Source organism: Pseudorca crassidens, chromosome 5 (genome assembly GCF_039906515.1).
Source record: "Pseudorca crassidens isolate mPseCra1 chromosome 5, mPseCra1.hap1, whole genome shotgun sequence".
Lineage (NCBI taxonomy): Eukaryota > Metazoa > Chordata > Mammalia > Artiodactyla > Delphinidae > Pseudorca > Pseudorca crassidens.
Window position 1 is genome coordinate 30,051,350 of NC_090300.1, and position 15,094 is coordinate 30,066,443.

The 15,094-nt window shown below is 43.2% G+C and overlaps 1 protein-coding gene and 1 non-coding gene across 8 annotated transcripts in view; both read right to left on the reverse strand.

The window, feature by feature from the left end:
* Positions 1–1,256: 1,256 nt before the first annotated feature.
* The window catches only part of ZBTB38 (zinc finger and BTB domain containing 38), a 76,184-nt gene continuing 62,346 nt past the window's right edge, over positions 1,257–15,094 (reverse strand). For all 7 annotated transcript variants that reach the window (XM_067737649.1, XM_067737645.1, XM_067737648.1 and 4 more), the window contains one exon: positions 1,257–7,836. In XM_067737649.1, coding sequence (XP_067593750.1) covers positions 4,243–7,836 — 3,594 coding nt within the window. In that variant the 3' untranslated portion in view covers positions 1,257–4,242. The remainder of the gene's footprint in view (positions 7,837–15,094) is intronic.
* Positions 11,268–11,340, reverse strand: TRNAD-GUC (transfer RNA aspartic acid (anticodon GUC)). Its single transcript has one exon. It is a non-coding gene; the product is annotated as a tRNA-Asp (tRNA).

Consider the following 15,094-nt stretch of genomic DNA (forward strand, 5'->3'; position numbering starts at 1 on the left):
TGGAGTGCTGAGTTTTAAGGTTTTAAAAATTGCACACCGAGTCAACCTGCCTGCTCCCTTGACCATCTTGCTGCAAGAATCAGGGTCAAAGGATGCAAACTGGGGAGGGAGGGAGGGGTCAAAGGAGCTTGATTAACAGATGTCCAGGATGGGGGGTGGGAGGTGAGTTCTTAGGTAAGGAGGAACTTGAAATGGAAGAAGAGCTGCCCCTGCAAAAAGGAACTGATAAGAGACAGGAAGTGGAACCAAATCAGTCAATAGGGGATGAAGAAAGAGGAAGGTGAGCGATAGGAACGAGAAGACCTGAAATCATTCAAAGAATATGTACAAATAGAACCGCTTTGCGTGATGTTTTTATGCTTTTAATCCAGTTGTTTCCCAACTGTTACGAATTCTTTCAATATTAATTCTGTTGTTTTGATAGATAATTAAGTTCCTTTTAGCAGAGAGGAGTTAAAGAGAATTTTTGGAGAATTCAGTTTGGGTTGCTCTTCAAATACAAAATTGATGCTATGGGCCAGCCATTAGGGCTGGAAATTTGAGTTATTTTCCCTGTGCTGCTGATGGGTTGTGCTGCCTGAGCCACTGGCCCTCCTGTCACATCACCCATTGTGACTGCCTGTATTTGCAGATAATTAGCTAAGGTTGCAAGTGATGACGGGACAGATTTTTTCTTTATGTGAAAAATGACTAGTTTATAATAGCATTATAATTTCACCCTGTATTCAAAAAAAAAAAGTGGACAAACTCTTACAAACTGAGTTCATAGGGCAATATCCTCAAATATCAGAGAAACCAAACGCCCGAAGTACTGAGGCCTCAGTGAGCAAATGAGAGTTGAGTCCAGGGAGGCTGAGCCTCTTTACAGCTGTCATTGTGACAACTACCATCACAAGCTGCATCACAAGCTCTTTTCCTCACTCTCCGTTGAGTTTACGTTAAGCATTTCCCTCTAAGATGCTGAGAAGGAACAAAAACATGGGCTCTGGAGTCAGGCAGCCCTGGGTTGCGATCCTGGCACTGTCTGGCTGTGGGATCTGCTCAATGTCACTATAAAGTGCAGATAATGAGGTCTACTTCCTAAGGTTGTCGGGAAAGGACTGAATGAAGTAGCCCACGGAAAGAACGCTGCCGAATACCTGACAGTTAATAAGTGTACTTTGTTTTCTGTGGATGTCCAGAGCAGAATACTTCCAACGCTCTGATTTATCGTAAGATCGGCCTATCCAAAGCACTAAATGATAACAAGAGTTCAGTCTCTTTTATTCTGCTTTTTTTAATGTCATATTCCATTTGAGTCCTAAGCATGTAAGCAGGTACCATGGAATGTAAACAAGAAAGGAAACAGAAATATATTGAATGACTCATATGTGAAACAATGCTGTGACTCACACAGATGAAATAGCTGCTTGGCTGCACAAAATAATTAACACTAAAACGTTTAAGAAGAGACAACATAGGAATAAGCTATTTTAATCAAGCAAAAACAAATTTATATCAATTAGTTCTAAAAATAAAATTAGACTTTTCCAACCCTTAACATCTGTATTTAATAATATCTTCTAACCAAAATACAGATGCTAAAACAGCAAATTACAATATATCTTGTACAGCATACAGTATGTTCACTGTTCACACTTACTTTAATTCTAGTTGGTCGTTATGTACTCAATGCATAAACATCACTTAGAATAAAATTTTCACAATTAACAAAAAATGCGACAAGGCTGTCTTAAAACGGCTCTGCTATAAATTGTATAGAATATACAGGATTACAAAGTCAAGTATTTTTTTTATCAAAATATACACCCCTCCCTGAAACTAACACAAGCTATCAACATTTTCAACGAATAATACAATTATAGAAAATATTTGCAAAATTATTTTTTTCATGTATAAATATTCTGCCATATTTACTTTGGTCTAGAATTATCAGCATACAAGTCCACTTAAAAAGTATCCACATGGAAGGGCTGGGAGACATCAGTACATGTAATCATTTTGTATTTGGAGTTACCTCAAATCAAAGTGACTGAAACACACAGTAATTCTCCTTGATCCATAAGCCTAATTGAGATAAAACAAATTAGTAGATCACAGGATTGCTTATTCAATTTTCTAATCATCAATTCAAAATTTCTTAGGCCCTTTGCAACTATCTTTTTAACAAAACCCAAATGAATAGTGCAGGTATACATATATACAATGTATAAAATAAAGTTGGACTCGTTTGCATTTTTCCATTTTCCTCTATTACATAATACTGTTTGTAAGTGAAAGCAGATGAACAAAAGATAAATGCAAATACAATACTGGGGTTATTTAACAGCAAAGTACTACAGTATAAAAAGGTCAGCTTTGATCATGTCCTTTTCTGGGTGTTTAAATGCTTTCTTGCCCACCCCAATCCTTATTAAGTCTTCTTCATGGAGGTATCACAACGCTTGGAGAGAGGATCTGGAGTCCTTTGAGCTACTTCTTCACAATGGTAACCTTGCAACCTTGGGTCATCTTGGGTTTCCAGCTATCACATCCCGTGAACATGAATGGCCGCAGGTCATCCTTGAACCGGGTCCCAGATTCTGCTCATACTGGTCATCAAAGGGTAAGAACGTTTTCTCTCTCTCTCTCCTATTCTGGCAGTTTAAAAAGTAAGACTCATGACTTCCAGCCTCCCAGGAACCTAGTCCACATGACGGAATAGCCTATAGGGCAGTTAGATTTTGAGGGCAGTGCTGATGGTGTGGGTCAGCATAAAAGAACATTAAAAACGGAAGTGGTTTTTAGCAAGCGGGCTAGATGTCTGCAAACATTAAGACAAGGCATCTGGTTTGTGGATGTATTTCTGAGTCATATCAGTAAGTGACGGAACCTTGTCACTCCACATTCTATCTCCCCACCCCCCAAAGACAAAGCTCTGTTCGAGGCAAGGAAGATCATCACTCCCTCTGCCCCCTCAAGTCATTAATGGGTGGGGCGGGGGTATGTGTTTCTCTTGTCCTTTTTTTTTTTTTTAAATAGTATGTGCTTGTGGGCTGCATGATCTCCAAGAAGGCTAACAATTGTAGGGACTGGGCTTTCTGTCACTTTCAAGCACCTGGGAATTCACCACCGTACACATGCTTTGCGCTACATTTCCTGGACACTCCTTCAGTGGCACGGAAGGCATCAGGTTTCACTTGAACCCTTGAGACTGGTTAAATCTACCTGGAAAGACCTCCATGTCCATGGCCTTGTGATGGATGGAAGACTGCAGGGAGTTTCAGAAGAATCTGACCTTTCTTCATTTTCTGAAGTGAGGCCACTAAAAAGTAATATACAGCACAGCACAGGTAACCACAGGTAACTTCTGGGAAGGCTCTCCCCCATGGATAAGGCATGACCTATGTTTTCTGTGACTTGAGTAGACCAGTTCTAATAACAGCTCAGCCATAACTTCAAGAGAACAGCATTCCATCTAAAAGCATACACATGCTCTTAAGTAATATTCAAAATGCTTTCTACTGATTTTTACATCAGTCCTCATTATTTGCAGATCTATTGCTCATCATTATAATTCACTACAGGGGACATGGACAGTTAAAAGTTAGAGTGATTTATATATGTATTTTACAAGGTTTGTGTTGCAGAAAAGTACTTCTAGATAACGTATGAATGTCCTACTCGGGTTACTCATTTCACACGTATTTTCAACTATATTATTTCGTAGGTATCCATTAATTTAAACAATTTTAATAGAAGCTGGTTGGGAATAATGACTGTCATAGCTCATTTACCTTTGAACTTAGTTATGAAGATGACATTTTCATGACATCTGACCCTTATTTTCTCCAGTGACTAAAGACAGTTCAGCAGCCAGTTCCTATTAGCACTTATTAGAAAGTTTTAAATTACGCTAAAATTAAACTCTTTTCTTTCCCCCGACTGGCAGAAATATCATAGCTGAGAACTTCACAAACTTTCACAGGTCGCTTGGGATACTGGAAGATTCAGGTACTTTGTTTTTGTGTACTTTGCATGAAGTTAATGCTAAAACCCAAAGCAGATATTAGGATCCTTTTCCTGGAATTTTCACAAATGAGATTTTCTTTGTTACATTTCACTCCTTCATGACTGTTATGTGAACAAAATTAAACAGAAACAAAAGAAAACGGCTAACTTAAAAAAAAAAAAACAAAAAAACCCCCGAAAAACCCAAACCCACCAACTTATAGTTTCGAAGATTTTTCCAAGTATCACCATTCAAAGGACATTATCAACAACGGTTTGTCCATTATCCTTTTGGTCACTGTCTTCTGAATCAATGAAATGTGGATTCTCCAGGGGATTTGAGTTCTCGTGGCCCGTGTCACCTTCTGTTTTCTCCCGCTGACTTGGGCTTTTGAATAAGTGTTTCTTCTGGTGCATTCCAAGGGCAGCAGCTGTTTTGCAAATTTTGGGGCACTGGAAGCAGGCATAGCCCTTCCCATTATGCTCTCGGATATGCCTCTGCTCATGATTCCTTTTCGTGGAGAGATACAAAAAACTCTGAAAGCAGAACTGACAGTGGTATCGCTTTTCGCCAGTGTGGATTCTTTCGTGGATTTTGAGGGTCTCATTCAACGTGAAGGCCTTGTTGCAATACTGACAGACGAACTCCTTCACGCCCAGGTGGATGCGCTCGTGTTTCTGTAGGTTGCCTTGCACCGAGAAGCACCGTCCGCAGGTCTTGCACTGGTACGGCTTCTCTCCCGTGTGACACCTCATGTGCATCTTCAGGGTGGAGGGGCTCTGGAACTGCTTGGAGCAGAGCTCACACGCATAAGGCCTGGCCGTGAGATGCCGGTGGGGCCTCCCTTGATTCCCGGCCCCCGAGGCTTTGTCTCCGTCACAGAGTTCACACTGCAACTTGGGCATCTCTTTATTTTCTTCTTCCTCGAAGGCCTTCTCCTGGGGAGCCTTCCCCACTGCGCAGTCCAGTTCGGCCGGGTATTTACATTTGCTGCTCGGGCTCCTGTTTTCATGCTCCTTCCTCCAGTTGGCTTTCCTCATTTTTCTCAACTGTCTGGATTTCTTTTTGGGTTTGTAGTTGTAGTAAGGGCGCCACGGTTTATCCGTGGAATCCTGGTCACTGGCATCGTCAAACATCTCACTCATCTCCACGCACTCGGACTGGCAGAGCCCGATCGGGCTGTCTCTGTTGGTTTCCTGTTCACTCTCTCGTGGCGGAGTCTCCTCCTGCATTTGGTACTTGGGCCTCCTCCCTCTTTTATAGAACAATTTAGATCCTAGGATGTGCCTTTTCACGATGGCTTCGTTCCCGATTTTCACCGTTATCTGGCAAAGGGGCGCGACGTTGCTGTTTGTGGAGGTTCCCGGGAGAGCAGGCTTTGCGATGTAAGTTTCAATTTTACTAGTTTCTTTAATGATATTTGTGGTTTTGCTCAATGACCCTCCAGGATCAGCAATGTATCTGGACTCCTCTGGTACTTCTCCCCTGTTACACAGGATGGTTTTCTTTTTCTCCTTCATGCTCTTGGGTCTGCTGACAACCCTCCCCACTTTGTCTGGCTCGGGTTTGCCATCGTCTTTCGGGCTCTGACTGCCAGCCAGGTCTGAAGGGGCTGCGGGGTTGTGGCTGCTTGTGGCAGCAACGGCATTGCTGTGCATTATCACCGATGAAAACTGGCTGCTGTGCACGATGACCGAGGGGGCTGAGCCACTGTAGCTGATCACAGAGGTGGAGTTCTCACTGCCGTTACTCACAGACAAAACGGGCGCGTCCCCCGCCCGGAGGCCCGAACTGACGGCATTTTCAGCAGAAGAAACTGACACCTCTGTTGAATAAAAGTTACTGTCCAGATCAACTTTCAACTCTCCCCTCTCTCCCCATTTGGTACCCTCTGCGTTTTGTGCACTGGTGGAAGTGGGTACATCCTGACGTGCTGGTGTTTCCAGTGGGATGGCTGGACTGCTGGTCAAGGTGTTTACACTGTTTTGGAAATTCAGAGTAGGCAATTCAGAGCCGTGTGGATTCTGAATAACATAGGGACCAGGTGCAGACTCGTTCATCTGACTGTTTTCTCGAGTATTTTCATAGGAAGAATGTCGGTAGCTCTTGTAAGGAGCCCTCTTGCATTTCATGGGCAGGAGCCTATAAAGCTTATATGGATAGACACTAGGCTTCAAGCCCCCGTTTGCTGTTTTTTTACTGATGGAAAGTCTATGATCGATGGCATGGAAAGACTTCTGGTGGTTTTTGAGTATATAGTAGGTCATGAACGTTTCCAGGCAGAAAATGCACTGATACCGCCTTTCTCCCGTGTGCCAAATCTCATGTCTTGTCCTATACTCAGCCAATGCAAATACTTTGTTGCAGTAATGGCAAGGATACGTTCTTCTCCACGAGTGAACATTGGCATGTCTTCGGAGGCTGGATAAAGTCACATAACTACGTTTGCATACTACGCAGCTGTAGAGCATTTGCCCGTTAACAAATTTAACCATGTGTTCTGTTTCTGGCAAGGTACTTCCGGGACTGGAAAATTCACCAATCCTATTCTCAGATAATAAAGGCTCTGGACCTGTGAACGCACCTCCATTCTGCCCAATGGTGGGATAGTTTTCTAAGAAGCGCTGATTCCCTCCAGGAACGGGCATGTGGCTTGACCTCATGCAGATCTGCTCGTGCCGATCCAGTCTGTTGAGGGTGCTGAACTGTTTGTTGCAATGCTTGCACACCAAGGGCTCCTGGGTTGGCTTGTGAAGCTGCATGTGGGCGCTGAGCAAAGTGCTGCTGTCGAAGGATTTGGAACAACAGCTACAATTGTAAATGAGAGGCGGCACCTCGGTGGCTGGCAGTGTGGGGGCATCGGAGGATTTATTTTCCTCTGCCCTGGGAAAATGGACCTCTCCTTCGTTGTTGCTGGGAGATTTTGAAAGGGAAAGAATTGCAGCTGGCTGTGGACTTCCTTCTTGATTCATTTCCAAGTTGGTTGCTGGAGGGGGGGGTATATTTTCTGGAGGTGAATCCGAATCCTGGGGTGCGGAGATTGTCTTTGGCTTTCGGCATGTTTTCGGTTTTGCTGCAACCGCTTCGCAGTTTTCTTTACCTGTTTTCCCAGGTGAACTGCTGTCCCGTTCCCGTACAGGCAGACTTCTGTAAGCCTCAGTCACGGAAGACACGGCGTAGGAGTGCTCGGCGAGGGTGTGCACGGGCTCCACCTCGTGGCAGACGTCAGTCCTCTCCAGGCAAAGGCTGGTGGTTCTCATGGAGTCGGAGACCTTTTTGAAACTTGCCCTCAAGTCCAGTGGAGAAAACATGTTATTACTATTTTCCGTTTCGATGATGGAAAATGCATTTGTGATCCTTGGCCCATTAGTGATGGCTGGTTCTTCATGCCTTTTTTCATTTTTTTCTTCTTTAACCACTCCCTTTTCGGTAATGCAGAATACATAAGGACCTGGGGAATTTGAAAAGTTGCGATCGGTAAGATCTTCCAAGAAGGATATTCCCAGCTTTTTTCCTGCAGCTGCAAGATCAGTGACTGTTTCTTGTCTCTTGACGACGACTGTGGAGCTGTAGATATAATTAAGGATTTCTGTAAACACTTCGGCTTTGAGATCATCCAGCTCCAGGACGTGGCTGGAAATACAGATGGTGTGACTCCAAAAGATATTTTTGAAATAAAGGCTTGAAGCAGCCAGGACATTGCTGTGGGCTTTAAATTTGGTGTCTTCCACAATGATAGTGACATCACATAAAATGCCCCGAATGCGCTGCTCATTCAAGATTGAGAGCACTGTGTCGCTGTGAAAGTCGTCCTTGAGGTCCCTGGAAAGGGACATGACTGTCATCTGAAACAAGAGGAGAGAAATGGTCAGAGACGCTGCCACAAGGAGCTCCTTTATTTGTAGGCCGTTTTCAATTTCTTTGAAAAACGTTTTTTGTATGAAAATAATTGTTTTTTTTTTTAAAATCTCATTCTGTTGCTGCTCCCAAGACTTGCAGTCAACCTTAGAAGTTTAATCTTTATCTTGCCCCAGCCTGTTCCTCATACCACTGCTAATAGTTGTTATAGTTGGAAATCCTTCCAGAACTTTTTCTCCTTCTTTCTCCAAAGTTGTAGCTTGGAGAAAGGTTCCCCGGCCAAATGTTAAAGGTCTCATCATCACGCAGGGCTGCTGCACTGAACTCTTAGAGTCGGGCAATGCCATGGTCCTACCACAAGCCTCCTTATCTATTTCAGAAGATGGCCCTGATGATCTGATCCAAACGTAATTCATGAAGCAGGAAAATGATTTTTTAAAAGTTTTCCCTAAGTAAGCAGTACCTGTGAGTAAAGGCATTGGCTGCTCGGGAAAGAAGCAAGAACTGGAGGAGCCATTCCTGATTTGTGGCTCCGAAAGGTTTCTCAGTGTAGTCTCAGTCTGCATGACCAAGTCTGACCACTAGGGGCACTCTGCCCTCTGGCCCTTCCTTGTGGGGACCCATCCCGTTCCTTCTGATTTCGCTTTTATCACAGCCAAAGTAGACTGGGGTGTTCAATCAAAAAGGAAACAAAACAAAACAAGTAAAGTATATTTCTGAGTTTACAATACCGTGCCTAGTCACAGGTTCCTAAATTAGCACAATTTAAAGGCACTATGGCTCTTGTTCTGGTCTGAGGATGCTACCTCCATTGTTCCCAGAGCTCAGGTCTTGTTATCCTCTATGTTCTATAATGAGCCTAGAATGGCCAGAGCCAACCCACTAATATTCTAGTGAGGGACAATCCAAAGCAGTGGCTTTCATAGTTACCCACAGTAAAAAATACATGGTACACAGTGACTTAAGACAGAAATGAAACTAAAACTTACCCTTACTATGTGTGATGCAGTCTGTTCTGTCCTATTCTCTTTCACTTAAAAAATGCTAACAGCAACTCACCAAACTAATTCCACTACACACTAATGGATCACTCCTGCACTTAATCTGTACCCCCCCCCAAATACCCGCTTTGGTCTAAAGGATATACTACCCAGCTATTCATCAAGTCCACCTCTAATCACATGATGTCCAGAAAGCCATGTACCTTGCTGCTATTTCTTTAACTCCCAGTGGCAATGTATTCCTAGCACTGGAGTATAATGTTTAGCCCACGGCATTTATTCAATTGGAAAAGACCAGATGGCCACATAAAGGATCTCTTTTCACCTTTTTGTAAGGATTATAAGCTCTGCCCATTATGTTGTTTAGACAGTCCTTTATACAAGAATCCATTCGATAACTTCTTTTTATCTCATTCAGCCATTGGAAAAAGAGCATTTCTACTAACAAATTCTTCATTATTCAGATAATGAGAACAATGTACTCACCACGTTTATTCTCTCTTAATTCTCGAGACGAGGATGCTTAGAACTAACGTTTACCATTGACTGTTGTAGCCACTGTGAGCCTGGGTTTCTGATGTGACTACTGTCTCACTTTCTTGATTTAGTGAGAGCTCTTTTACTCTTGTTTTCCCTGCCTTTAAGTGGAACCTTCCATGAATCTTTTCTAGGGATGTGGGGGATTAAATCTTTAAATAAAATTAAATGAAAAGGGATCTCTGGGACTTCCCCGGTGGTCCAGGGGCAAAGAATCCAACTTCCAATGTAGGGGACTCGGGTTCGATCCCTGGTCGGGGAACTAAGATTCCACATGCCACGGAGCAACTAAGCCCGAGCGCCACAAATACTGAGCTCACACGTCTCAATTAGAGTACAGAGCCCCCGTGCTCTGGAGTCCACGTGCCACAACTACAGAGCCCACCCACCCTGGAGCCTGCATGCCATAACTAGAGAAGAGAAAACCCGCATGCCACAACTTGAGAGAAGCCTGCACGCCACAACTAGAGAGAAGCCCGAGTGCCGCAATGAAGATGTCGCATACCACAACTAAGACCCAATGCAGCCAAAAAAATAAAGAATATAAACTTAAAAAAAAGGGGATCTTTATGGCTTCCTCTGTGCCCTGAAGGGAGAAAGGTTCACCCTGAATGGATAGCAGCAGTCTACCCTTCACTGGCTTACAGATCAATAACATACTTGGCTGGTGCTTGTTTGGCCTTCCTTGAGGTCTCTCTGTTCCGGGCCCCCGTAGGATCTACTTTCTCTCCTGACTCGTACCTTCTCCTGTTTGGAAGGGTCAGACCAGACCATAATGGGCTCTAGAGGACTCCCCACAGCAAGTTTTGTATTGCCAGTACTAGTTATCATTAAAAGTTATCATCAGATTTGAGTTAAAAAAAAAAAATCACTCAGGACCACTTAGGCTGCAGTGTGCGGAAAGGATCCGAGGGAGGCCAGCTGGTTGCAAACCAGCTAGCGAGGCCGTCCTAGTGGTCCAGGTAAGAATTAATCCATCCACCCCAGACAGAGCGGGAACCTGGGAAGGAGTGATGGCTCCACCCACACCTAAGAAAGTGAGGCCGGGGGAGTTAGTATCTGAACTCAAAATTTACTTTTAATTCCCTCGACCAATATTTATTGAGCAACTGCTAAGTACAAGGCATCAGGCTAAGTGCTACAGGAAGATAATAGTTCATCTCTCCGTTGAACAGATGTTTACTGAATACCTACTTCATGCTTTGGGACAGTAGTTCCCAAACCTGGCTAGGCATCAAAATCAGCTGGGAAGCTTTAAAACAGTACAGGTTTACAGATTCCCCCTACTCCGCCCCTGCAGAGATTCTGGTTTGGAACAGCTGGGGTGAGACCCCGGAATCCGTATGTACTTTTGTACCTTATTTCGTGAATAAGTAATACATTCATATGATAACAAGTTGGAAAGGCACACCGAGTAAACACTGACAAGCCTCCTTCCCACATTGTCTCAGAGGCTCTTCAGGTGGTTTTATATCAACCAGGCAGAAGCAGGCCTGGGGGCTGACACTAAAAGCCAGGGCCGCTAGAGGAACAAAAATACTGCCCCCAAAGGTCTGTGGTACAGCAGGGAAAATAAGATGTGCTCATGAAAAGCCGTAAAACACAGATTCCCAGGGAAGGTGAAGGGTCAAGAGCGCCTTGAGAAGGTTTCAGGGGTCGGGGGGAGAGGGGCTTGGGAACGGGTGTGAGCCCAGCAAAACCTTGCAGATATGGACAAAGCTGAGGAAAAGGAATTTCAGTCAGAAAAAGGCACAGTCGAGAGTTTTACGCCCTCAAGAAGCTTGTGATCTAGGAGTCGGTGTAACACTTTATTTTTATTTTGTTGTTGCTGTTGTTTGCTTTTTGTTGTTTGCCACACCATGCGGCTTGCGGGATCTTAGCTCCCCGACCAGGTATTGAACCTGGGCCCTCAGCAGTGACAGCGTGGAGTCCTAACCACTGGACCACCAGGGAATTCCCAGTGTAACAGTTTAGGACAAAGAATCCAAATCCGCAAATGCGAAGTGAAAAAGCGGTGAAAGTTGTTGAAGATGCAATTCCAAGCCATATTCTGCCTGTCCAACATGCAACAAAGAAATAAGTTAGAAGTCTGTAGGCCAGAGGGGACCCATCGTAGGCCACAAGCACACCTGGTCCCCACACGCTATGTTTGACTCCCATGGTTTTTGGAACCATGGTTTTGAAAAACTGAGCTCACGTTGAAAACCAGTAAGATTTAACGTAAAAATCAACATATCTTTTCTTGAAAAACAGGAAGACTGGACAGCGAAGGGGGTGTTGGCTGCCTGGCAACCGCGTGGCTGTGTACCTGTGTCACTGTCACCTGCACGCACGTGCTACCTGTCCAAGTACTTACCGCCAAGCGGCTTCTCTCAGTAAAAAGCCCAGCCTGGCCCCTTCAGGCAGTTTGGTTTGTGCAACTGATAAGAACATTAAGCAGAATCACTTTGCACCCACAGTTCTGAACAGACATACTTAATGATATCCCTAAAATTAGAATTAAGACATAAATGAGCTCGTGGGGGGAGGCAGTCATTCTCACCAAAAATAGTATTCTTTGACTTAAGAAAAATTAAAGTGATCTTCTCTATTTCTTCATTGAGAGTAAATGAAAACAGAAGTCTCAGGAGTTCCTGCCAATGGAAAGCCCACAACAGACTTCAGAAAAAGAAACAGAAGTTGGAAAGCAGATGAAATTCAATTTACACGTAATTTTCTAAAATGTGTTCAAAAAAGCAAGTTTCGTGCAGTATATTTATTATTTTCAGTAGTACTGCTGAGATGGAATAAATAAGCACGAAAAAGGCTAACAAAAATGATGTAGATGCAAACATTTTGGTAAGCCAATATTTAAAAAAAATAAACTAATTTGTAATTAGGTAACTGTGGTCATCTGACTTATGTTACTATTTCCCTGAGTTGGTATTTTAGCTGTAATAGCTTTTAACATACACCTTCTAAACACATAAATACACATACATATATATCCATGTGCACATACCAATAAATCTATGACTATATAACTATATGAACATATGCTGTATGTAAATATATTTTATAAGCACATCAAACAGGATGAACTTTTAATTCAGCATCTAAAAAACAGGATACTTGGACTTCCCTGGTGGCGCAGTGGTTAAGAATCCGCCTGCCAACGCAGGGGACACAGGTTCGAGCCCTGGCCTGGGAAGATCCCACATGTTGAGGAGCAACTAAGCCTGTGCGCCACAACTACTGAGCCCGCGTGCCACAACTACTGAAGCCTGCGCGCCTAGAGCCCGTGCTCCACAGCAAGAGAAGCCACCGCAATGAGAAGCCTGTGCACCGCAACGAAGAGGAGCCCCCGCTCGCCGCAACTTGAGAAAGCCCGTGTGCAGCAACGAAGACCCAATGCAGCCAAAAATAAAATAAATAAATTTAAAAGAAGAAAAAATAAAAAACCGGATACTTGCGAGAGAAAGGGGGTGCAACTAATAACCATGCCAGGGCAACAGGTATACATTGGGACTGTGCCCTGGGAAGTGAGGATGAATGATCATCCTGTTTTCATATACATAAATATATAAACAAAATATGTATCTCTATATAGATTAAATATAAAATTCTAAAGTTATAATTACATATATGTACATTTACATAAAGTATACTTTATAAATATGTAAATGCTTTTAAGAATTTTATACATATATGATAAACATACTTTATAATTATACTTCATATAAATGCCACTGGGAAATTCTACTTAATTAGCATATTTAGAATCTGCTGCTGCTTTTGTCTCCTGCCATATTCCAGCCTTATACAATACACATTCATCTCATGCAAAGGTGGGCACTTAAATAAGATGCTTTTGATGACTAAAATGACTTTTCTTCACTTACTTGTAGAATTAACGTTTTAGAAAAGTAAAATAAATCTATGCTGATGGTAAAATATGCCAACAGTAGAGAGGTGGATTAAGGTACAAGGCAGAAGGCCCCCTCCCCACGCCAGCCTCCTCAGTACACCCACAGCACAGGCAGCACAGGGACTCCCTATACGGGTCCTTTCCTCATCACTCGGGAGGATTTCTACGCTCTGTATGAAGCTTTAGAAGAAAAACTGTATTTCTTCTTGAGGTTCTTCTTCTATCCTCGCCCCTAGCTCCGCTGACGGGCAATTCCTATCATTCACTCATCTCAGATGACACCTCCTCTGGTCAGCCTCCTTCCTCACGGATTCCTAATTTGGGGTTCCTACCTTCATAGTCGCATGTAATGCTGTGCGTCTGTCCACATCTCTATCTTTCCCTGTTTGCTCCTTGAGCGCAGGGACAACCGAGCTCATCTTGGTACCCTCTGCGCCCGCAGGGTGGGTACAACACACTGTTGATGTCGACAGTGAGCAGAAATGCAGTGGCTCCTCAGACCCCGGGCAGCAAATGCCTTAAATAACATACTGTGCTTAGAAAGCTTTCTGGTTTAAAGCTTTAAAAATTAGACCTAGGTGAACCCAAATGCTACTCTAGAGAAAGCAAAATTACCAGGAAAATAAAAATAAATTCCTGTTCTTCCCCCCACCCCCCCAGCTTCCTTCTAACCTGGCGGTTCTCAAAGTATGTTTCATGGACCTCTGGGTCTCCCAAGACCCTATCGGCAAGCTCTTGAGGTCAAAACTGTTTTCATAGGGGCAGGACAGGAATAAAGACGCAGATGTATAGAATGGACTTGTGGACACGGGGAGGGGGAAGGGTAAGCTGGGACCAAGTGAGAGAGTGGCATGGACATATATACACTACCAAACGTAAAATCGATAGCTAGTGGGAAGCAGCCGCATAGCACAGGGAGATCAGCTTGGTGCTTTGTGACCACCTAGAGGGGTGGGATAGGGAGGGTGGGAGGGAGGGAGATGCAAGAGGGAGGAGATATGGAGATATGTGTATATGTATAGCTGATTCGCTCTGTTATAAAGCAGAAACTAACACACCACTGTAGAGCAATTATACTCCAATAAAGACATTAAAAAAAAAAACTATTTTCATGACAACACTAAGATGTCATTCATCTTTTTTATCATGCTGACATGTGCATTAATGGTGCAAAAGCAAAGATGGGGAAAACTTCCGGCAACTTAACAAACATCAAGCCAGTAACACTTGGATTAAGGAGTAAAAATTATTCATTTTATTAAATCTTGACCCTTGACTGTACGTCTTCTTACTGTTGTGTGATAAAATGGGAGGTACACACTGCCTTGAGAAAAAGTACTTGGGTGTTTCTTTGAGTTCTGAGTTGAACTAGCCAATTTTTTTTTTTTCATGGAACACCATTTTTACTTGAAAAAAATGATAAGACAAACCATGGCTATTCAAATACGGGTATTTGGGCAAACACTTCCTTGAAAATGAACTAAGTGAGTCTGTCATTTCAAGTAGCCATTTTGTTGCCAGTAACAAAAGACTCTGAAGCAGAAACAGAATTTTGGAAAACCTGCATCTACCACAATGAGCTCAACACTCCTCAGTACATAATGATTTTTCTGATGATGTTGGTGGTGATGTAATGAAAGTGGTTTCTGGATACTATGCATGGCTCAGTGAACCGACATTTTCCAAATGACCAATGCATATTACCAAAAAAATCATGCAGGGGCTAAAAGGTGTGAGAGAGAGCAGTGGATTTAAATGTAACAAAGTATAGAAAGTTCATTGATATGGATTCCATGTTGC